This window comes from Laccaria bicolor, genomic scaffold (genome assembly GCF_000143565.1).
Source record: "Laccaria bicolor S238N-H82 LACBIscaffold_13 genomic scaffold, whole genome shotgun sequence".
In the NCBI taxonomy this organism is placed as follows: domain Eukaryota; kingdom Fungi; phylum Basidiomycota; class Agaricomycetes; order Agaricales; family Hydnangiaceae; genus Laccaria; species Laccaria bicolor.
In genome coordinates this window covers 158,410-183,276 of record NW_001889884.1, presented here as the reverse complement: position 1 = coordinate 183,276, position 24,867 = coordinate 158,410, and the positions used below count along the sequence as shown (strand labels likewise).

The window sequence follows — 24,867 nt, the reverse complement described above, 5'->3', positions numbered from 1 at the left end:
GTCGTGAGTTATAAAACAAGCGGGGTTTGATTGTCCGCGACTGTACATCCATATGCCTAGTCTACTAAGCCGCCAACTCTGGAGGACCGGACAGGTAGAAGCTGAACCCGCCTAGGATGGGAGCTGTCGGGTTTATGCTTCCCTTGGGGTAATAAGCTTCCCACGCGACGTTGGGGTGGTATGTTGTAGGAAGGTGGAGAGGGCGAGTGAGGAGGAGCTAGGCTCGTGACCAGCCTGTATATGAGAACTTCGATATACAGGCTGGTATGTCTGAGTTTAAATCCCCGTACCGCGCGGCTCCCACGCCAGTTTCCATAAAAGGTTCGATGATTTTTGACCTCCCCTTAACAATCCGGTCCGGCCCACGCCAAATCTTCCCGGTCTACGATTTCCTTGCGTCCAACCGAAAATCGTCTTTCAGCTATGCACCCCAGAAGCACAGCCGATATATGTTTATATTAATCCTTGTGTTTTCTTTAACCTTGAATGTACATATTTCATGGCAAGAAAACGAGAACCTCCCAAAAATATAGGCTACTATCTACTCAAACAAGGAGGGAAAAGAAAGAACAGATAGCTAAGTGACAAAATGGATGAGTAACAGAAATCCAAGAAGTTGTCCGGTATGAATGAAACCACTCCAGATTTTACAAATGTGCCATTCATGAGAAAGTGCGTCAATTTCACGCAACGGAGACCGTGAATACAGTGGAAACGCGATGCGCGTCGTGCGACACGTGCTTATTGTTTAGGCACTGGACACATGACAAGATAATTTGTCTTGGAATACTCTAAAAATATCTTTTGGAAGTTCCTTATTTTTTCCCTGTTTTCTACCAAGAAATATAGACAATTCAAATTAACCCAATATCTTTCAAATAAGTTTCTATCTGTTTTTAACATGTTTTATAAGTATTTAATCTTCATTTATTGAAAACAATCTTTGTAGATGTATTACATGTTTCTTACTAGAAAACAGAAATAAAATAAGGAACTTTCAAAAGATATTTTTAGAGTATTTCAGTGCAGATTATCTTGTCATGTGTCCAGTGAGGGGAGGTCAGAAATCATCGAACCTTTTATGGAAACAGGCGTGGGAGCCGCGCGGTACGTGGATTTAAACTCAGATTTACCGGTCTGGATATCGCAGGTACTTCTCATATACAGAACGGTCACCGGTCTACTTGATGCGGACACAACCAGTGAACCACTGTGCAACTGAGTCATGATACGCATATCTTGTAGACGTTCTAGCCGCGCAAAAGTGGACGCAACAAGTAAGGTTATCTCTTCTATTACGTTTACATTGGTTGCAATTATATAGTGAAGTTTTGAATGAGGTCAGTGGAATGAGAACCGCTTGGGGACTCTACCCAGCAGTGGCCTGTACTTATTTATCATCTGGTCACCCCCTACTTCTTAGGTCTCTAGAACGATAACCAGTACCGCAGCGGTCCATTCATTCAAACGTTAAACATTAAACAGTGGCATTAAGCTTTTCTGTCCCTTTAAAACTTCGTCGCTCAACTGTTTTTGGAGCATTCATGCAGTGGTGACCAGATTATGAATAACGACACAACACACAACACGCTCACCTCGGGTGTTCACAGCTTTGGAGAGGCCACAGGCTGGCATTAGCTCAGTGATCAGGCCTTTCGCAAAGCGACTTGAGGAGGTAACGATAAGGAAGAGGGAATTGGCAAAAAACAAGACGAGGGCACTTGAACTTCGTGGTTCTCAACAGCTAGAACGCCCGTAAATACTTAGACATCCTCAGACAGGTCAGGACTTCATTTTTTTTAATACAATTCCAAGCAAATTCCAAGAAGAACATCACTGCGTGAACGTTCTCACCGAAGCTTCAACGTTTCAAACGAAGTTTCAAAGGGACTACAAATGCTAAATGATCAACGATTGACCAAGATCAACGGAGTACTATCACCGCCGAGATGTTGGCTATCATTCTGGAGATCCAGGCAAGTAAGTACTAGCGCGCGTTAAAAAAATTGCAATTGATCTTGAGCCTTTAGATCTAAATTTGGTAGTTGCTTTGCACGGCTCGGTAGCGTAGTGGTTATCGCATGCGATCGGTGTGGTGCCATCAATGCACCCGACGAGGGCGCATTGATGGCACAAGAACTCACTGCTCGTCAAGCCTCGTTCGAATCGAGGACTGAGCACTTACCACATTATGTCTTTTTGAGAAAATCGTGTGCGATTGTTACCGTGCTCTTTAGAGAATTAGGTGTACGAGGATTATTTTATAGAATCAGAAAAGAAGGTCAATAAGAATTGATATTATTACCAACTTTGCGTTGCTCGGTAGCGTAGTGGTGGTCGCATGCGTAGCTTTGCTTGCGTGGTGCTCTGGTGCCAGTATGCACGCACCTTATGTCAAAGCCTCGTTCGAATTGAGGACTGAGTTGTACTACATCTGGCTGAGTTCTTTTTTATAAAATTGTGTACATAGCAAAACACATAGGTGATATAACAGAAAAAAAGTGAGGATTCCGAGGAAGGTTTCATAGAACGAGAAAAAGAAGTCAATAAAAATTGTTATTATTACTAACATCGCATAGCCCGGTAGCGTAGTGGTCATTGCTTGCGAAGTGAAATTTCAAAGCATGGCACTTCAATGCAAAGCCTCGTTCGAATCGGGGACTGAGATATAAAAAGTAACTCAAAATTCCTTTTTCTTACATTGTAAATTCAAGGGGAACAGGCGGGTGGAAAACTCGAGTATACTGCCCCCTACTTCTTGAACGATAACCAGTACCGCAGCGGTCCGTTAATTTGAACGTTGAACATTAAACAGCGGCATCAGCTTTTTCTGTCCCTTTGAAACTTCGTCGCTCATCTGTTTTTGGAGTATTCACGCAGTGGCAGTCTACTCGTGTTTTCCACCCGCCTGTTCCCCTTCAAATGTAAGAAAAATGAATCTTGGGTTATTTTTCATATCTCAGTCCCCAATTCGAACGAGGCTTTGCATTGAAGTGCCATACGTTAAAACCTCACTACGCAAGCGATAACCACTCCGCTACCGAGCTACACGAAGCCAGTAATAATATCAAATCTTATTGACTTATTTTTCTCGTTCTATGAAATCTTCCTCCATTATTACGTACATCTAATCCTCTTCAAGTTATATCAAGCATGCAAACGATCGCGCACAATTTCTCAAAAAAAATTGCGCCAACTAGTGGCCATGCAGAGCTCAGTCCTTGATTCGAACAAGGCTTTGACGTAATGTGCGTGCGACCCCTCTGATTGCAAGCAAAGCTACGCATGCGATAAACCACTACGCTTCCGAGCTGTGCGAAGTTAGTAATAACATCAATTCTCACTGAAAAAAAATTGAGAAAACTACCTGAAAGGCAATCACATAGCGCTCAGTCCTCGATTCGAACGAGGCTGCGGCGTCTAGTGCGGATGGTGCCATCACAGGATGATGACACACATCGTAGCACTACACGCAACGCGATAACCACTACGCTACCGAGCCGTGTAAAGCAAACAACAAATTTAGTTGTAAAGGCCCAAGATCAATTTCTTTACAGCGCACTACTACGTACTTACCAAGTACTTACTTGGATCTCCAGAGTGATAGCCAATACCGCAGGGGTCATAGTGTTCTGTTCAGCTTTTGGAATTGTAAAACGAAGTCCTGACGTTTCTGAGGATGTCTCGTCTCGGCTGTTATGAGCTTCGATGATATGTAATTTATGTAAAGTGCCTTGGTCTTGTTTTCCCCCAGTCCCCTCTTTCTGAACGTCACCTCCTTAAAAATGGCCTGAGCTATCTATCACCAGCTTGTGGCCTCTCCAAAGCTGATAACTTCCAAAGCCTATCGAGTATATTTCTTCGCAAGATCTGTAGAAACCCTAAAAACCTTTGACAAAAATCGCTGTGCTCTCAGGTAGACACCGCGCCTAAAATGAGCGCCCTTGGTGTCTTATCTACAAGCGTTGAAGTGTTTCCACGACCCAGTGCACAAGCCATAACACGTTTTGGACACACCCGGAATTGAACCGGGGACCGCCCGCATGCCGGATCTCCAGAATATCCCGAACTGTCCATGCTAAGCGGGCGTGATAACCAGCTACACCATGTGCCCGCGCTTATCTTTCGGTAGAGGCACCTCAGAGATGTGTTGGTTTTGGAGTCGTAGCGGATACAGAATTTTCAGTGATGCTCGTTCCCAGTGAAAAACGCAATCGTGATGTCTACGTCCAGCCTCAAGTTCAGCAAGTGTATATGGACCGTATCAAAGCACTCACTCATTCAACAATGACCCCCGTAACATCCGCAAACCAAGCTCTCTGATCTTTCAACGAGGCCCAATCGTCGGCATGACCTAACCAATCCCAATCCCAGTCAAAATTTTACAATGATTGAACGACAAACGAACGCACCGCCAAAGAAAGTCTGAAAATGCATTCCCATCATTTTTCCCTACTCAGAAGTCCGGAGGGATAATCCGTCGATGGATATAACGAGGGAGCCGTCGATGTAGAGTGTTATTTCGCCTAATGAAAGTAAGGCATCATCATCATCAAGCAAACAGACATCACGCACCGTTCTCCTCCCCAACATCATTCAACTTGACTCGAAACGCAACGCTCATCCACCGTCCTACAGCACGATCGAGGTGAAAAGAGCCTCTGCCAACGGAATATCCATAATCTCTGTTCTCCTTCGAAAGTGGGGGGACTCGTGATAGCTGGTGTGCGTTGCGTGGTGTTGGTGGGATGTAGGCGTATAATTCACCAACGGATTTCGGCCTGTCCAGCTTCATCAGTAAAGTGTACCACACCGCCACATTAACCTCGAATCCAGATGATGACACCTCTGCTCTTCCCATCCGCCCGTACAATGTACATCCATACGCCAAGTCTCCTAAGCCGCCAACTCTGGAGGACCGGACAGGTAGAAGGTGAACCCGCCTAGGATGGGAGCTGTCGGGTTTATGCTTCCCTTGGGGTAATAAGCTTCCCACGCGACGTCGGGAGGTGGTGAGTTGGAGGAAGAGGGAGAGGGCGAGTGAGGAGAGGGAGGAATCGTGGTGTTGTGTGTTGTGATGGTGACGGTGTCCGCCGAGGGGTTGGTCATCCCGTGACCTCGTAGTTTACGCGACTGACTCCTGCGGAGTTGTTCACTACAGTGTTTTGCATGTGAGATTGCACTACAAATCCCACGAAAACTTGTTTGCATTTGTATTTCGTGACCTTAAGTAACCATTTTGGGTTGATTTTGGGTGTAGAACGCATGACATCAGCCACAAACCACAAGTACAAACAAGTTTTCGTGAGATTTTGAGTGCAATCTCACATGCAAAGCACTGTAAGTGTTACATCAAGCCAACATCAAGCATGCTAACGATCGCGCATAATTTCTTCAAAAAAAATTGAGCCAACTATTGCTAAAGTAGAGCTCAGTCCTCGATTCGAACGAGGCCTTGACGTAATGTGCGTGGATGCCACCCTCTCATCACGCAAGCAAAGCTACGCATGACGAAAATTCCGAGCTGTGTGAAGTTAGTAATAATATCAATTCTTATTGACTCAAGCACACTAACATTCACAGACAATTTTTCCAAAAGAAATTCAAATGGAGCAAACGTAATGCATAGAGCTCAGTCCTCGATTCGAACGAGGCTGTGGTGGGTCTAGTGCGGGCAAGGCCATCAGGATGGTGAGGCGCGCACCAGACCCTGCGATAACCACTACGCTACCGAGCCGTGTAAAGCAAACAACAAATTTAGTAGTAAACGCCCAAGATTAATTTCTTTACAGCGCGCTACTACGTACTTACTTGGATCTCCAGAGTGATAGCCTACTTATACCGCAGCGGTCATAGTGTTCTGTTCAGCTTTTCGAATTGTAGGCAAATGAAGTCGTGACGTTTCTGAGGATGTCTCGTCTCGGCTGTTATGAGCCTCGATAGTCCCCTCTTTCTTATCGATTGCTCCTCAAGCTGCATTGAGAAAGGCCTGATCGCTGAGCCAACGCCAGCTCGTGGCCTCTCCTAAGTTGTCAACACCCGAAGCCTATCAAGTATATGTCTTCACAACCTGTAGTAACCCTAAAAACCTTTGACAAAAACAATTCAAGGCGAGGCCGATCGCGATGCTCAGAAATTGAAACTATTTGTAAAACAATCACACATACATAGTGCTCAGTCCTCGATTCGAACGAGGCTTCATATCTAGTGCGAACGGTGCCATCACAGGATGATGGCACACTTATCACGATGAGGCCCGCACTAGACCCTTGCGATAACCACTACGCTACCAAGCCGTGTAAAGCAAACAACAAATGTAGTTGTAGATCACCGCGCGCTATTACTTAGAATGAAAGCCAATACCACAACGGTCATAGTACTCCATTCATCTTGGTTAATCATTTAATATCAAGCATTTGCAAATCGTTGTCCCTTTGGAACTTCGTTTGGAACGTTAAAACTTCCTTAGAACGCTCACGCAGTGGCAATCCATTTTTTTTTTTGCGGCATCTGTTCTTTTCTCAAATTGTGAGCAAAATGAAGTCCTGACGTTTTTGCGAATGTCTCGTCTCGGGTTTCCAGCCGTTATGAGCCTCGATGTTAGTGCCCTCGTCTTGTTCTTTGTTATCGTTACCTCCTCAAAAAGCGTCGAAATAGGCTTGATCGCTGAGCTAAAACCAGCTTGTGGTCTCTCCAAAGTTGTTAACCTCCGAAGCCTATATATAATGAAAGGGTTTGACAAAAAGATTCAAGGCGAGGCTGCCAATCGTGATGGTCACCGCGCTTAAAAAGAGCGCCCTTAGCGCTACAAGCGTTTCCACAACTCATTGCACAAGCCTCAGGCGCATATTGCGATTTGGACACACCCGGAATTGAACCGGGGACCGCCCGCATGCCGGATCTCCAGAATATCCCGAACTGTCCATGCTAAGCGGGCGTGATAACCAACTACACCATGTGCCCGCGCTTATCTTTCGTGGAGCACCTCAGAGATGTGTGTTGGTCTTGAAGTCGTACCGGATACAGAATTTTCAGTGATGCTCGTTCCCAGTGAAAAACGCAATCGTGGTGTCTACGTCCGGCCTCAAGTTCAGCAAGTGTATATAGGACCGGATCGAAGCACTCACCTAATTTAGGGGGACTCATTCAACGATTACCCCCGTAACATCCGCAAACCAAGCTCTCTGATCTTTTGAAGAGGCCCAATCGTCGGCATGACCTAGCCAAACCCAATCTCAGTCAGAATTTACGACAATTGGATGACAAACGAACGCACCACCAAAGAAAGTCTGAAAATGCATTCCCGTAAATTTTCCCTCTCCAGAAGAACAAAGGGATAATCCGTCGATGGAGATGACGGGGGCGCCGTCGATGTAGAGTGTTACTTCACCTAATAAAAATCAGGCGTTACGATCGTCGGAGTAAAGCGGATAGATATCACGCACCGTTCTCCTCCCCGACATCATTTAACTTGACTCGAAACGCAACGCTCATCCACCGTCCTACAGCACGATCGAGGTGAAAAGCGCCCCTGCCGACGGAATATCCGTAATCGCTGTTTTCCTTCGAGAGTGGAGGGACTCGTGATAGTTGGTGGGCATTGCATGGTGTTGGTGGGAGGTAGGCGTATAATTCGCCGACGGATTTCGGCCTGTCCAGCTCCATCAGTAAAGTGTACCATGAATTCTAGTCACCCAAAACTCACCGCCACATTACCCTCAAATCAAAACACTGACACCTCTGCTCCTTCCGTCCACCCGTACATCCATACGCCAGATCTCCTACTCCGCCAACTCAACTGCCAATGAGTCAAGTAGGACAGCGAAAGCGAATGGTTAAGGCACTTACAGACTCCAGGAAGTTTTCCCCCTTTAACCCAATCCCATTCCTCGGACAACATCATCCGATAACTCATCACCACCTCCTTAGCCCCTTGCAAGGCTTCCGAGAAGAATGGAGGACCATAGAGGTAGAAGCTGAACCCGCCTGGGATGGGGGCTGTCGGGTTTATGCTTCCCTTGGGGTAATACGCTCCCCATGCGACATCGGGAGGTGGTATGTCGGGAGAAGGCGAGTGAGGAGAGGGAGGGATGGTGGTCTTGTGTGTTGTCTTATGTGATAGACGGTGTACGCCGAGGGATTGGTCATCTAGAGCAACAATTTGAATGCGTTTATCGTTTAGCGAGGTGCAGGTTGTGAAGCCTGTCAGAAAGTCGGGGATTGGGATGAGAGGAGAAAGAGGTGGTGGAGGCATAGTGCGAATGGTGACGGTCACGCTGATGGGATCTCTTCGGAGAATTGATCTTGAACTTGCGCCATGACATCGATTTTTTCCATCCAGGCGTAACTCGTCGTCCATCCTCGAGAACGCACTAGTCTTCTTTCCTAGTTCCTCCAATGCCAACACGCCTTGCCAAGCGCCTCACCTCAAGCCACATAGAACCCTCGGACCCAATAACCGAATTTCCAAATCAACGGAGACAAAGACCACAATGGCCCACGCCGGTCAAGGCGTCGCCTTGACCTGCCTTGACCTGTCTTTCTATAAAGGCCCAACGGGGGCACATCGTATCTTTCAAGCTGGTTATCCTCCCCTCGTCGACCCTCTCATCGATCGAGTCGCGATTTGCCTTCCATCCATCCATACCCAGAGACTGGTTTCTCTTCGTCACGACCACCCACGAACACGCCTTCCTATAATCACGATAGCATAAAGACGACAAAGACAACCTTCTATTACTCACCTCGATAATTCACTTCAAAGCGACATGCCAGTTGTCCGACACCCCCTCCGCGCCAGATGCAACGTCAGCCTCAGCGTCGTCACCTGCCCCTCAGCATCCTTCAAACCAACAAAGGCCGACAAACAGCGAGGTCGACTCACGACCGCCAAACGACTCAAACAAAAGGCGTTTGCGTCTTTCACCTATTCAAGTAGCCAGAGATCCATCTATCCAAATCGCGAGCGAGAAACAAAACACACCTTAAAATCCTTCCACACCCTCGTCGACTTCCTCTCCGTCGCTTTCTCTTCAGGCTCCTACACACCCTCCACCCTCATCCTCCCCACACACCTCACCACCCGAATCACCCACTTTGTCAAGATCATCCATGCCACCGACGACCTACGCGCCGGACGTGTCTGGTCCACATACGACGAATCCAACGAAACCCACACCCTCACACTCGTCATCCCCGCTCCCTTACAACACGGAAAATACGCTCACAGAATCCGAGACTTCACCCTCCTCTCCGACGAACAATTAATATCCTCTCGGGATTTTCTCTCTCTCGCGTTGCCGTATTACTTGGAGGCCCGTGGTCAAGAACCACCGTCACCCATTTCCCCGTTTACCTCATACTCATACGGCTTTTTGAGGGAACAGCAGTCGAAGCGAGATGATCCCGTCCATGCGTTGGTCACGGCCCCGGAAGGAAGTGCGGTGGATATCATGAGCGTCGTAGCGTGCTACTTGAGCTTTATTTCGGAGAAGGAGACGGGGCATGTGTTGAGGCATATCGACGATGATGTCGAGTATGTTGCACCCGAGTGGAGGAGAGTAGTTGGGGAAGGGGAAGGGGTCGACATTATTGAGCGCGCTGTCCTTATGGGGATGTGAGAGGATGTGTAATTTTGTACTGTATGGCTGCTCTTGGAACGTTACTGTCTCGTTAATCCACAATCTTTTATATAGATCATTGTAATACCTTGGTTATGACGCATGGATATGCGTTTACTATTCACGCGCTAAGAAAAGTTGTTCCAACTTGTCAAATACAACGCGAACTTGGAGAACGCCATCCTGAGTCCTGACCGGCGTTTGACTACAATCGGTGATCTTGTAGTCGCAAATGATCCTTTACAAGGACGTGGGGCTGGGACCATTGGAACCCTTCTCAGCGATCAAGGGATGCCTCTTCCGCGGTGTGTAAACATTTGTTTGACTCTTATAATCATACAGAATTGAAGTTTTCAATGGATTCAGGGACTTCATTCGAGATGTGCTGTCAAATTATGCACCGGAGGGCCGTCATCGGCGCTTTCCTGGTGCCAATAGAATTCGTCGATCTAATCTTTCAGCGCTCGGCCCTAATCACCAACACCACGCCGATGGTCACGATAAATTGAATGCTTGGCAAGGCCTCGATATGGGCGGTGTACTAACGGGATCAAGGACCAATGGTCCTCGTATGTTCTTCAGCTCGTTGTTGTCCCAAACAATCGACTCGCTACTACAGTTGGGCACAACCACCTTGATTGTGTGAGAAAAATATCTCAGTGAGTCGTTTTTCACCTTACAGCCTATGTTTTCGTTCCAATATTTCGCACAACAAACACTGCAGCCAATCCTGGCATTACCCTCGTTGCAAATAAAGGTAGGGAGACTGGAGTGTTATACGCTAACCAAACAGGTTTACGGTGAAGTAAAACTTCGCTGAATTAGAATCCTAGGTTTTTCCCATCTGAAATATATTGCTAGCATAATGTATGCCCCAGACCTTGACGAAAACGAATTCCCACCCGTATTACAAATGAGAAGTGTACACAACACGCCAATTGAAGGATTGTGGCATCGGTTTCAGCAAACGTTTGGCCAAAAATGTCAAGGATACCATTCGCAGTGGATTCCAATGCGGAATTTATAAGCCTAATAATCCCCTCCATCTGCAGAAACAACTCGACAATTTTGGTGAATATTGGAATAATCACTGGCACAAGACTCTTCGGGCACAGATCGGCGTTCTCCTTGTCGTCGGCTTGCATGAGAAACCAAACATGTCAGGATTGACGCCAAGGCACGCACGCCTTCATGATTCCGGATCTCTCGGCTCAACAATGTGGAATTGGTGTCGACCGAGTCGTCGTAATTGATGCGCTTCGTAACCAAGTTCTGGTCTCACGCGAGGAGTCAATGCGTTGCATTGACGAGGAGTTTGAAGTCACTGCACAAAGTGGATATGAAATTATTGGAGAGCCGTCGCTTGACAATTTTTTATGTGGTTGGGAAATATTTGAATCGATGGAGTCCACATTCAATGTAGCATAAGTAAATTTAATTCTGGTGTAATACAACTCTGGCAACAGAAGACAAAATGCGGCGGTGGGCCACAAACATTTACGAGAGTGTGGCACATACATCTCTACCAGAGAGAAATCCGATAGATGTTCTGAGTCGTCGGAAGTTGAGATTCTGCCATATAGTTCCCGCCAACGCTACTGGTGGGAAGTCTCTGTAATACACACTCCGACTCGGAGGATGCTGGGCGCCGTAGATCAACCGTAGATATGCGATTCAATGCCGGCTGTGCAAGTCCGGCACACTCCGAGTCCCACATGTGTCAAGCCATTGTGCTCAATCTTGATAACAGTGCACTGCCATATTCGATGTACAGAGTGGACGCCACGAGGATAATCTCTTCGATCGTGCCGTGGAAAAAAGCTGTACGCCAAGTGTATTGTCTCTTTGAGTTTCTTTACCTACAACGTTCAACTCAGCCAACTTCCACTAAACCTCTTTTTCGATCGACAAGCTTTAATCAACCTCTTCATCACCATGCCAGAGTCAAAATTGCCCTCCGATAGTTATAACAAATCAGATGCGCCTTCCATCCAAGAGCTAGGATCTCACATCGTGGGCGCTCGTGTTCGTACCACGAATTAAAGGAATATCTTTTGTGGTCGTTAACGATACTTATACAGACCTTGGGTGGAGAAAGTGACCGTACCGAAGCCAGTGCTCAGGAGAGCCCTCAACAACTAGTACGTCCTTTAGAACGTTCAATACATCGCGATAGGCTAACGAAGAGCAGGTCACTGTAGATATCGGCCCAGCTGGACACACCACAGACATTGATAGGAACACCATCGCTAGTGATGTAAGTAAATGACGTTGTCTCCCTTCCCAAGTTTGTGATTATAATGACCTATACTGCAGGAGTTTATCAATGACGGCGAGAACGATGTGTCTGAAACTCACGTCCTGGGAGCTCGCGTTCGTATTACGAATTAGGGAAATATCTTTTGTGGTTGTTAACAATACTTATACAGATCCCCGGTGGAGAAAGTGACCGTACCGAAACCGGCGCACAGGCGAACCCTCAACTACTAGTACGTCCTTTACAATGTTCAATACATTGCGATAGGCTAATAAAGAGCAGGTCACAGATATCGGCCCAGCTAGATGCACCACGGACATTGATAAGAACACCATCACTACCGATGTAAGTAAATGACGTTCATTTCCTGAGATTGTGATTATAATGACCTATACTGCAGGAGTTTATCAATGACGGCGAGAACGATGTGTCTGAAACTCACGTCGTGAAAGCTCGCGTTCGTATTACGAATTAGGGAAATATTTTTGTGGTTGTTAACAATCCTTATACAGATCCCCAGGTGGAGAAAGTGACCGTACCGAAACCAGTGCGCAGGCGAGCCCTCAACTATTAGTATGTCCTTTACAAAGTTCAATACATCGCGATAGGCTAATGAAGAGCAGATCACGGATATCGGCCCAGCTGGACGCACCACGGACATTGATAGGAATACCATTGCTAGCAATGTAAGTAAATTACATTGTCTCACTTCCCGAGATTGTTATTATAATGATTTATACTGCAGGAGTTTATTAACAATGGCGAGGATGATGTGTCTGGAATGATCAATCTTGCCGTCTTGCTCATGGCAGAATGCAAGGCAGGGTTATCACTTTCAGAGCTAAACAACATGGTCTCCCTGTTCCGTCAAGTTACAGATAGCCGCCCAGCAACACACCTGCTCCACCGTGCTGCCAAGAGAGATCTTGCGTCCGTATTGGGCATCAGATTCATGTACACCAATCAGAGAAATGATTTGATGGAATCTTTGACTCTTCGCAGTGAGATGGCCGAGGGTGGGATTTTAGAACAAGACGTGAGCCCTGAAGTGAGCACATTTCAGTCTTGACAACATATTTTGGCTTAGTGAAGATTTAGACCAACACCGCCCTTCGACTAGATGACAAGACGGACAGAGAAGACACATCGGAACTGGCAAAGGGATTGTTGACAGACTTCCAGAAGTCAACTTCCCTTCACATTCTGAACACCATTGTCTTCCTTCTTCAACAGGCACTTGCACAATTATCAGCTGCGTCTACTAGCCAGCTGGTGGCATTGATCACTCTGGCTGATGCGTTATATGCTCGCTTTAACCATTCCTATGATTTGATTGACCTGAACGAAGCAATTTCGAGTTTGCAAGATGCTAGCAAATGTCGCATGGAGCGAGATCGGAACATAAACTTCCGGGTGTCTGGGCTGTTAGCGACACGATTTGATCTAACAGGAAATCTATCTGATCTTCAGACAGCATTTCATTGGGCTCTCAAAGGCAGGGAAACTTCTACAGGTATTCTGGAATCACTTCAGTTTGCCATTGAACTTCGTAAACGGCATACAATGTCTGGTAACATGGCTGACCTGAATACTGCAGTGGAACTTTTTAGGGAAGGGATTGCAGAACTACCTCAGGAAAGTGAAATTTATTCATATGTTGTTGGTAGTCTTGCTTCTGCACTGTTGACTCAATTTGGGCAAGAAGGTCAGCAAAGTGATCTTGATGAAGCCATATCTCTATTCTGGCAAGCTCTTGAGCTCCAACTTCCACCCCATCCTGATCGATCCAGCTTGCTCACTGATCTTGCTTCTGCACTGTTCACCCGATTTGAGCAAGGAGGTCAGCGAGGCGATCTTGATGAAGCCATTTCTCTGTACAGGCAAGCACTTGAGCTTTTCCCTCCACCCCATCCCAATCATTCTGGCTTGCTCAACAATCTTGCTTGTGTACTGTTGACCCGATTTGGGCAAGAAGGTCAACAAAGTGATCTCGACGAAGCCATTTCTCTGCACAGGCAAGCCCTCAAGCTCCATCTTCCACCCCATCCCAATCGATCTGGCTCACTCAACAATCTTGCAAATGCACTGTTGACACAATTTGAACAAGGAGGTCAGCAAAGTGATCTCGATGAAGCCATTTCTCTATACAGGCAAACTCTTGAGGTCCAACTTCCATCCCATCCTGATCAATCTGGCTCACTCAACAATCTTGGGCATGCACTATTGACCCGATTTGGGCAAGGAGGTCAGCAAAGTGATCTTGATGAAGCCATTTCTCTGTGCAGGCAAGCTCTTGAGCTCCAACTTCCATCCCATCCTAATCGATCCAGCTCACTCAACAATCTTGCTTCTGCATTGTCAACCCAATTTAAGCAAGGAGGTCAACAAAGTGATCTTAATGAAGCCATTTCTCTGTACAGGCAAGCTCTTGAGCTCCAACTTCCATCCCATCCTAATCGATCCAGCTCACTCAACAATCTTGCAAATGCATTGTCAACCCAATTTGAGCAAGGAGGTCAGCAAAGTGATCTTAATGAAGCCATTTCTCTGTACAGGCAAGCTCTTGAGCTCTTACTTCCATGCCATCACTAATCGATCCAGCTCACTCAACAATCTTGCTTCTACATTGTTAACCCGATTTGGGCAAAAAGGTCAGCAAAGTGATATTGATGAAGCAATTTCTTTGCACAGGCAAGCTCTTAAGCTCCAACTTCCACCCCATCACAATCGATCCATTGCTGCTTAACAATCTTGCTACTGCACTTCAGACCCGATTTGAGCAAGGAGATCAGCAAAGTGATCTTAATGAAGCCATTTCTCTGCACAGGCAAGCCCTTAAGCTCTTACTTCCACCCCATCACAATCGATCTAGCTCACTTAACAATCTGGCTTCTGCATTGTTGACCCGATTTGAGCAAAAAGGTCAGCAAAGTGATCTTAATGAAGCCATTTCTTTGCACAGGCAAGCTCTTGAGCTCCAACTTCCACCCCATCCCGATCGATCCAGCTCCTCAACAATCTTGCAACTGCATTGTTGATCCGATTTGGGCAAGGAGGTCAGCAAAGTGATCTTAATGAAGCCATTTCTCTGCACAGGCAAGCCCTTGAGCTCCTCCTTCCACCCCATCCCGATCAATCCAGCTCACTCAACAATCTGGCTTCTGCATTGTTGACCCGATTTGAGCAAAAAGGTCAGCAAAGTGATATTAATGAAGCCATTTCTTTGCACAGGCAAGCTCTTAAGCTCCAACTTCCACCCCATCACTGATCGATCCATGCTGCTCAACAATCTTGCAACTGCACTTTCAATCCGATTTGGGCAAGGAGGTCAGCAAAGTGATCTTAATGAAGCCATTTCTCTGCACAGGCAAGCTCTCGAGCTCCGACTTCCACCCCATCCCAATCGATCCAGCTCACTCAACAATCTGGCTTCTGCATTGTTGACCCGATTTGAGCAAAAAGGTCAGCAAAGTGATATTAATGAAGCCATTTCTTTGCACAGGCAAGCTCTTGAGCTCCAACCTCCACCCCATCCTGATCGATCCAGCTCACTCAACAATCTTGCAACTGCACTTTGACCCGATTTGGGCAAGGAGGTCAGCAAAGTGATCTCAATGAAGCCATTTCTCTGCACAGGCAAGCTCTCAAGCTCCGACTTCCATGCCATCCTGATCGATCCAGCTCACTCAACAATCTGGCTTCTGCATTGTTGACCCAATTTGGGCAAAGACGTCAGCAAAGTGATCTCGATGAAGCCATTTCTCTGGATAGGCAAACTCTTGAGCTCCGACTTCCACCCCATCCTGATCGATCTAGCTCACTCAACTATCTTGCAACTGCATTGTTGACCCAATATGAGCAAGAAGGTCAGCAAAGTGATCTTGATGAAGCAATGGCTCTATTCCTCACTGCTACCCAATACTCCTTCCAATCTCCATCTAATCGCCTCCGCATTGCAAGGAGATGGATAGATTGTGCAGATAGAAACAAACATCGCTCTGCCATTGATGCTTATGAAGCTTCCATACAGGCTTTACCACAGGTGGCTGCTCTGAGCTTGGATGTTGCATCACGACAGAGGTCCATGACTGCAGGCAGTGATGGCTTAGCTCGGAATGCAGCTAGATGTGCTATTCTCTCTGGACATTTAGATAAAGCCATAGAACTTCTGGAAGCAGGACGAAGTATCTTCTGGTCACAGGCCTTATCTCTCCGCTCGCCCTTTGATCAACTCTACAAGATTGCACCAGAATTGGCAGATAAGCTACAAGAAATTGCAACTCAGCTGGAAATTGGATCTTATCGTGATGTTTTTTCTGAGGTTTTGGATAACAGGAAGAAGTTATTTATAGACCAGGAAGCAGCCCGACTCAATCGCCTTAACGAAGAATGGGCTCAATCTATTCACAAAGTTAGAAAATTGAGTGGATTTGAGGACTTTCTATGCCCATCCCGTTTATCATCACTGAAAGCTGCTGCATCAGAACATCCAGTTGTCATTCTCATCGCCAATGATGATGAAAGCCATTGCCTCATCATGACATCAACAAATATTCATCATATCCCTCTTCCAAACTTAGGCACTCCTAAGTTGAAGAAACTTGCTCATATCATTCGGATAGCTGCCTCTCAGTCACCAATACGGTCGCTCATTGATCAAAGCCATGACATAATAATAAGGCTTCTGGGAGAAGAGCGAGCAGGAAGGGTTAACAGCAATACTCAACTTAGATCTTCAGATGGCATGTTCAAATTTGTTTTGAGGGTGCTGTGGGATGAATTGGTGAAGCCAGTCATTAATCTTCTCAATATTAAGGTCAGTTATTATATTTCTGTGAATGATCAACCTGCTTATAGAATATTGTAGAAATCAGATGAAATGGCTGTCCTGCAATGGTGCCCAACTGGTCATTTCACCTTCCTTCCCATTCATGCTGCAGGCTGCTATGATGATGCACTAGCTATTGATTGTGCCCCAGATTACTTCATTTCCTCATACACTCCAACCATAGGGGCACTTCTGGCTTTAGATTCAGCTCCCACCATCCAATCACTCCAAATGATGGTTGTGATCCAATCTAAGGGGCTGCCTTCTACAAAAAGGGAGCTAGCAAACATTCGGAAACATGTATCTTGCAAAGCTCTCATTGAATTAGGAATTCCAGAAGCACCTGCTGGAGTTGAAACTGTTGCCTCCCATCTTTCAAATGTGTCTATTGTTCACTTTGCATGCCATGGAAGTCAGGATCCATGGAAGCCACTTGATAGTGGGCTCAAGCTCGATGATGGGCTACTCCGAATCTCAAGAATTATGAAAGAAAAGATGCCAAATGGATCACTTGCCTTTCTCTGTGCTTGTGAGACTGCCATGGGTGATAAAAATCTACCAGATGAGGCAATGAGCATAGGTGCAAGCTTGATCTTTTCTGGATTTCAGCGGGTCATTGCTACTATGTGGTAGGTTGTTATTAGCATTGTTTCCTCAAGTTTTTCTGAAAGTGTTAATATAGGAAAATGATGGATGAAGATGGACCTATTATTGCAGACAAATTCTATGAAGAACTTTTCTTTGGCAGTTCTGATGGAAGACCAGCTCTTAAGCCTGATGTGACAAAGTCTGCCCTAGCCCTTCACCTTGCAGTCAAGAAACTTCGTTCTCAGAGTGTGTCATTCCAGCGTTGGGTTCCCTTTATCCATATGGGCAAATAATATGGTCTGTACTGTACATTTTGGCTTCATTTGAGATATATATTTTTCCCCTTTTTCTAAGGATACCCTCTGTTACAAAATCTTTTTAGATATAAACATGTGCAGACACCTACACATTCCTAAGTTGTAGTCTAGACCATACTGGTCAGTTCTAGATATGCATCCCATGACTCATTCCTTTCTTTGATATTGCAGTCCACAGTCCATAGTCTATAATTCACAGTTCTCAGTCTGTAGTTTGCAGTTCATAGTCCATAGCCTGCAGTAATGTACTCATCATATAAAGAGTACATACTCATTTGTATTCAGTAGCCTGAACCTGTGAACCCTACAAATCCACAAAATTCACTTGTATCATGGTCTGTCTACGAGAGACTACCTGAACCTAGGCAATACAAGCTTAGTTCAAACCTCAGAACCTCAGAACTTGAGAGTGTGAAACTTCTTGGGAGATAAGTCATCAGCCGTCGCCACGTGGTGTATACATTCTTGCCTGTCAAACCCAATATTTATCTCTTGGCATTTAAAAATTTAGCACATGCAGACCAGGAAGCTTGTACGAGTGGAAACCTGAGGGTACCTCATCACCATGTCTGCAGTGTCCTCGTCGAGATTGGGGCAGGGATGCACACTATAAACACGGCTCTGATCCCATTTTGTTTTCCCTGCTTTCCCTTTGTACTACTTCTGTATCCATATGTTTTACACAGTCAGTTGCAATATAACTCAAAAGTCCAGGAGGATGGTCATACAAATGATTCTGAAAGGATTGAAAAAGAATAGACACGGCTTCCTCCTTTCCCGATTATTCATCGCGCTTGGAACACATCCATAAAATGAACAATTATCTGCATCGGGTTCTTTTTCGGAACCCTGTAAACCCTGTACCTGAATCTCCAGCGGAAGATGTAAACTGGGCGCGCTGTGCCCATCATCCCCTGCGTTCCATATAATTCTCTACCTTCCCCATTCGTAGTGTACAACATAGTGTATAATTTTTATCAAGCTACGACTCGGAAGTGTATACCTAGTTACTGTAGAGGCTTCACAACAACGTAGAAACCCAGTGGAGCGAGAACATTCAAAGTGAGGAGGATGATCTCCTCCTCCCCCGAATCTGATTTCACGATCTCACCTGAAACAACCTCGTAGAGCTGACAGTTCTACGCGTCATGGTTCTGTTCGAAACCCTGTCAAGTCCGTACCTGAATTTGCAAAACCTTTTCCAGCGGAAGATACGATACCAACGTGCAGCACGCAACGTACCAGTAGTCCGAACCGCCCTCTTACTTCTGCATCATTATCGTCCGAGTGTAACTTGGATATCCAATTCTGAATGTTTTCAATGCTTCTCAACAATAAACAAGCACAGTCGGGGACGCGAGAACGTACATAGAATGATAACCTCCTCCTCCTCACCCAATTCCGTATCCATCGCGTTTGAAACGAATCGGTGAAACTGACACTTTTACACGTCAGGGTCTTCTTTAGAACAACGCCGGTTACATGCCTGGATACCAGTAACCTTCCGTTAGTGAAAGATCACGGCGGGCGCATAGTTTTCCGTATTTCGTACCATTTCTTACATTCTTCCCATTCGCAGTACACCAGATGTGAGCAATGACATCTTATGTATCTTCTAAATAGTATTAGTGATTTGAGACGTTGACAGAGCGAAGTGGACGTACCTTCCGAGCAATAAGTAAGGATCTGCTCGTCCTCCCCCGATTCTTCATCGTGCTTGAACCGCACACACAGAAATTCCATCTTGACGTATCAGGGTTCTATTCGGGTAGTATCCCCGGTGTCCCTGCACTTTTAAAATCAGAATTTCTGGTTTAAGAAGTTTGTGAGCGGGTATGTATGCTCACCAAAGTGTTTATCGTCCGAATTCACATGTGGCTATGATATCCTTTCGTGTTTCTGTATAAAAGGAAGCGTTGAGAGTTCTGTAGTCATGTCATAGAATCAAATACACTTACCTGTGAAGAAAGTACCAAGCGCGTAGATTCATTTGGGTGTAGATGGCCGCCGAACGTCTCCTCTCCCGATCCCGTATCGAAAAACGGCGTTCTGAATCTTCAACTGTCAGAAAAAAATTCATCAAGGGTCTGATGAATGTACGTACGTTGATTCAGAACGACTTGCTTGTATTTTTTTTTAAGCGTTCTGCACCTTTCGTGAACGGGAGCGATTCCCGCATAATGAATATCTCTGTCTGTGTATGTTAGTCGGTTTTTCTTTCACAAATGAATTGGATGTACGTCGAGTGACACCTGATGACAAAGTAAATCAAACGAGGCCGGAGTGAATTAAAGAAACCCAAAGGAGTGGAGAAATGAGAGAACTTACGCAATGATCATTTCCTCCGTCCCCTCACGTCAGTCACAACTCCCCTGCTTCCTGCCAAGCGAGAAGTGCTGTAAAAACAGGGCGGTCAGCCCAGTATTTCTCACCAGTGCCCACTTACACACACTCTCCTCCTCCCCTCTTCTCCTCTCGTCGTCAACGTCCGCTCCCGTCTCGTCTTCATTCGCTGGTAAGTCATTTGCTCGTCGTCCGTCATCGCTGATGTTGACGTTGCTCATCGACTTTGTAGGCCCTTCCTTCAACGCCGATATGTAAAGGAGCGCTGGACGGAAGGGAGGTACGTCAACGTTGGTTTTTTCAAAGACAACGTTCCGCTTACCTTTGCTTGTATTCCCTTTTTGCAGGCTCGTGGTGACACTCCTAATGACAACGGTAAGTTCTTGTCAACGCGAGTCCTGCACCCATCCTTAATTACCATGCTGCTCGTGCTTCCCAGGTTACCCATCATCGAGTTGTCCGCCCCGTTTGTACGCGACGTGGACCATGGCTTCGTGACGGATAGTTTGGAGGGGTAGAATAGGCGGTGCGAGGTGTGAAGGGCGTGTAAATGTTGAATCTGCAAAAGGTACGTCAATATCGTTCATTTCACCTCGCGTACATAATATGTACTCACCTGGAAACCTGTTTCCAGCTCGTTCGTCGCGTCTCCCGCGTAACATCCGCCCTCGATGAGAGTCGAGACTCTAAAAGGTTGGTCAACGTCTTTCCGTGTTTGAAATATCCACTTACCTTTGTCTTATAGCGTCGACGTCGTTCACAATGGCATGATAGCCTACAAAACGTAAGTCACCGTACCCGATTCACAAGAAAAACTAACTGACCTGAGTTGTGGCTGAAGTTGATTGATGGGCGTTGTGGCTATGGGAAACGGTGAGCACAACATCAAAGTGTAACAATGTGTGACGATAGTGACTTACCTTTGACCACCATCTAGCCGCCGCCAACATCGTCGCCCATTCGACTGGGATTGCGGTACACGAAGCTCTCAGCGTACATACGATGGACGTGACGCCTGCTTCAGATTCTACTATTTTCTAGGTCGTAGGCAGGTAAGTTGTTGACCATGGATTGAGAGGCTTCGCAAATGCTTACCGTGATTTTGCACCACCAGTTAGACGTCGACAATCCCACACACTACGAACGACTCGATCGCTGAGGGAACGGGACTGGATAGTCAAGCACGCGGTGTAGAGAGGGAGCAGAAAGGTGTAGCATGCCTGGTACGTGTATTCTCCCTTTCCCCTTTTGTCCCAAACGTCATGTACATCTCCTCAGGCCATCCCGCTGAGTGCCCGTGAAACATACGTCTGAAACCGAGTGCACATATGCCCACGTAAGTAACGCCGCCTCTCCTGATTGTACGTTGACCGCTTACATGGTTTGTAGCCAGTCAACTCCACCAGATCACGACAACGAGCGCAACGTACCGCCGACGTGCACACCCGACATCGTCAAGACATCTCCCGGCTTTGTTTATCGCGCCAGCAAAGTGGGGAGCTCGAAACAGGCCTAGACGACCCATGCCCCTGCGTAAACGGCGATGCGCAACGATGTTCACCATTGAACCCGACCCGCAATTCAGAGGCTCGTCGTTTGAGGAGGGGTTTAGGGAAGCAAAGGTGCATCGGGGGGGATTAGAAATGAGCGTGGCGAAGCGGACGATACGGAAGAACAAGGGCTACTAAGAAAAGTCCCTTGCTCGCGTGTTTGTGTTTCCTCCCACCCACATCTAACCTCACTCAGCTTGGACCGAAAGCCCATCCCAACTCCAGCCTTCTACCGACGTCGTCAAAGGGGAACTGAAGACACGGACGACCAACACCCTCTTATCAGCGACGACGCGCCCCCAGAACTATGTTCACCGTTGAAGGCGATGCGAGGTTCGTCGTTGGAGGCATTGAAAGAGGAGTTTTGGAACGCGAAGGGGCATCTGTGGGTTTGAAAGACAAGCGTGATGCGGGGGAGGAATCATATGTATCTACAAGTTGTTTAAATAATACGCGAAATACAAGGTGTGGCATACGCGAAAAATGTCAGTGGGTCCGGCTTGACGCATAGACCGTGGCAACGTGCCTTGCAAGATGCGTTCACGTTCGTCGAACATTGTGTAGTCACAATCGAATCCAAGCTGCTCGCTAGCGATGACGTAGCAGTCACTCTTCCTTTTTTGTACTGCTTGGCTGCTCTGAGAACGTTAATCTGTCGTTAATCCACAATCGTTTATATAGATCGTTGTAACACCTTGGTTAACACGCATAGCTATGCGTTTATTATTCCTTCCCTAAAGAACGTTATTTGAACTTCCTGAATACAAGTTATACAACGAACTTGGAGAACGCCATCCTAACGGGCGTTTGATTTCAATCCGCGATCTTGTGAGATTAGAAAACGCGAAAACAACTGGAACATTCGATGCGACGAGTTTCCGATCAGAGCATGTATGCTGTTCAAATTGCACAAAAAATAAAATGCGTGTATTAGAACTTGACCTGTGTGTATAACTTGCCCCGCGTGTATAACTTGACCTGCGTGTATTATAAATTGACTCTCGTTTATAAGAAAATTGTGAACTTGCGTGTATATCACATTTATGTTCCATGTTATAATTTACAAGTGACATCTTTAAATGGCACGTGACCTATCTGTTGACAGAAATTTCCTCCTCCACAGACCAGGGCATCATTCACTAAAATAGAACAAAGTTAAATACCATAAGTGTAGATAGATATAAGTGTACTGACCAAAATTTCGAGGCACAGGACACGCCGTTGTCACTGCATCTGGCGTCGGCGCTCTTGCAGCGTAGTGGACGACGGCAGTAAACAAAGCCAAACTTCGGGACCTATGTCAATATGTGGCTTCACAGATCGGGGCATCACTCACTAAGGTACACGGTCACCAGATATTGTAAGATTATCTATCTATAAAATAAATTGGAGGCACAGGCTGCTCCCAGTCCAGTGTCCAATACTAATTCCTGCTACATTAGTAGTGGGTTTTGTTGGCCTGCCAAACTAGGAAACTTTGCTCACATGGACAGTCATGTGAATGGAGATCACATGCACATTTCTCCTTTTTATTTCAGTCAGACAATGACAGTGTACTAAGTTTGTACTAAGTACCAAACTGTTTCGTTTATTGGGTAGTATGGATATGCATCATTGTAATTTTTGTGTAATAAGTTCACTTTGTCTAGCAAGGTCAACATTGATCTTTTTTTTTTCTCATAAAGATTGGGACAAATGCACTTTTTTGCAAACATGGCATGCTGCTGCTAAGAGCCGGCCAAAGGCCGGGCGATGAGCAGTGGCCCCTTTGCACAATTCACTGCTCCAATGGAAGGTCAGGTTGAGAATAACATGAGGTGTATGTACCAAAGGCCAAGTGATGAGTAGTGTTATTCAATGTATGTAACATTATTATGTATCCGCACTCTGCACTGAGTCTGTGGGGGCACTCGCTTCACCATCTAAGTGTTGACTCAGCACCCAATCAACATGTTACACTGATAGTTGTTTTGACATGGAAAAGTCCTGTGCCTTTGATTTTTTCCCCAGACACTCAAAGATAACTCACTTTACAGTTTCTGGTAATGCTGTACCTTAGTGATGCCCCAGTCTGTGAGGTAGTGTTTGGAAGTCCGGTCTCGTGACTGGAAAAAGACCATAACCAGACCGGACCAAGACCGCAAAAAACCGGACCTGTGTTTCGGTTTTTTTATTTTTGAGAACTAAAGACCGCAAAAAGACCGGTCTAAATGAACCGGTCTTAACCGGTTAGGATTGGTTTTTTGTAGCCCATTAAATACCCTTCAAAACGCACCCAAGCACGTATTAATTGGTTGAAATTTGACAAAGATATAAATAAAAATGTAAAATTTCGTTAAAAATAGTAGATGTACAAGACTTTTTTTATAGAAACACCAATTCTCAATGGAATTTAACGTTCTTGGGCTATTTTTAAAGCTACAAAAAACGTTAACAAATTTACCGATTCACATTTTTAAAATATTGGCCAAAAAACCGGTCTTAAACCAGTTACAACCGAAGAAGACCAAGACCGGTCTATAGACCGCAAAAAGACCGCAGACCGCGGTTTTTTGCGGTCCGGTTCGGTCTTTTGACGTCTGGGAAAAATGCAGGCTGGTTACGGTTATGGTTAAAGCCCAGGGGCATCAAAAAACCAGACCAGACCGGACTTTTAAACACTACTGTGAGGTGACATATTTAATGTGCATGCCTTGACATCCCAGAGTTTGGCTTTGTTTACCAGCATCATCCACTAGAGGCTGCAAGAGTGTCAATGCCAGACACAGTGACAACAGTGTGTCCTGTGCCTCTGAAACTTGGTCAGTATACTTGTATTTATCTACCCTTACAGTCTCTGACTTTGTTTTACCTTAGTGAATGACGCCCCAATCTGTGAGGTGACATATTTGACATCACTTTTGAGATTTCGCCTCAAACCTTATTCCGGATTTGGATTTGTAAAAATAAACCTGTCGGGATGCCCACCTTGCTTTGCCAAAGTTTGCGTAACGGTGCTCGATCATGTGATCAATACCAGTTATGTCCCAAACGTGCATCGTCCTTTCCTTCAACGCGCATGGTATAACGCCTACCTACAGTTGAGTGCAAAAAGAATGAAGGTTGGTTCATTTTTCTGGTTCTTTCTAAGAATCTATTGTACCTCAAATGTATTTGTGTATTCTTTTACATCATGTAGTTGTGTTACACTTCACTTGGTATGGACTAATTTCAGTGAAAGCTGGAGCCTTGAGAAGGTTTTTGTTCTGGAGGCCACTTTTGGCATCTGAAAAAAAAAATATGCGCTAACTGGGGAGGTAGCCAGAACATACCTCTGGTCAACCTGAATGAGCCTATCAAAGAATCAATCAAAAATACTGAGTGG

General features: G+C 45.8%; 5 protein-coding genes across 5 annotated transcripts; 3 read left to right on the top strand and 2 right to left on the bottom strand.

Annotated features, from left to right (window-relative positions):
- Positions 1-1,949: 1,949 nt before the first annotated feature.
- Positions 1,950-2,797, top strand: LACBIDRAFT_327526 (uncharacterized protein; the record flags this gene model as incomplete). The annotated part of the gene is made up of 4 exons (XM_001881566.1): positions 1,950-1,980; positions 2,072-2,247; positions 2,268-2,376; positions 2,715-2,797. The coding sequence occupies 4 exons, from the start codon at positions 1,950-1,952 to the stop codon at positions 2,795-2,797; spliced, it is 399 nt and encodes a 132-aa protein (XP_001881601.1).
- A 1,655-nt stretch (positions 2,798-4,452) lies between these two features.
- On the bottom strand, positions 4,453-4,795 carry LACBIDRAFT_297996 (polysaccharide lyase family 14 protein; the record flags this gene model as incomplete). The annotated part of the gene is made up of 2 exons (XM_001881402.1): positions 4,453-4,526; positions 4,576-4,795. The coding sequence occupies 2 exons, from the start codon at positions 4,793-4,795 to the stop codon at positions 4,453-4,455; spliced, it is 294 nt and encodes a 97-aa protein (XP_001881437.1).
- Positions 4,796-7,142: 2,347 nt separating this feature from the next.
- On the bottom strand, positions 7,143-8,359 carry LACBIDRAFT_297995 (polysaccharide lyase family 14 protein; the record flags this gene model as incomplete). Its single annotated transcript, XM_001881401.1, has 5 exons — positions 7,143-7,219; positions 7,277-7,390; positions 7,446-7,651; positions 7,706-7,793; positions 7,849-8,359. 5 exons carry the CDS (start codon positions 8,357-8,359, stop codon positions 7,143-7,145), a joined length of 996 nt encoding a protein of 331 aa, XP_001881436.1.
- A 409-nt stretch (positions 8,360-8,768) lies between these two features.
- On the top strand, positions 8,769-9,620 carry LACBIDRAFT_297994 (uncharacterized protein; the record flags this gene model as incomplete). The annotated part of the gene is made up of 1 exon (XM_001881565.1): positions 8,769-9,620. One exon carries the CDS (start codon positions 8,769-8,771, stop codon positions 9,618-9,620), a length of 852 nt encoding a protein of 283 aa, XP_001881600.1.
- Positions 9,621-19,610: 9,990 nt separating this feature from the next.
- On the top strand, positions 19,611-22,762 carry LACBIDRAFT_327522 (uncharacterized protein; the record flags this gene model as incomplete). The annotated part of the gene is made up of 15 exons (XM_001881564.1): positions 19,611-19,706; positions 19,752-19,812; positions 20,019-20,125; positions 20,186-20,233; positions 20,301-20,423; positions 20,588-20,646; positions 20,699-20,737; positions 20,891-21,005; positions 21,072-21,176; positions 21,343-21,575; positions 21,700-21,836; positions 21,969-22,149; positions 22,244-22,394; positions 22,438-22,447; positions 22,710-22,762. 15 exons carry the CDS (start codon positions 19,611-19,613, stop codon positions 22,760-22,762), a joined length of 1,518 nt encoding a protein of 505 aa, XP_001881599.1.
- Positions 22,763-24,867: the final 2,105 nt, after the last annotated feature.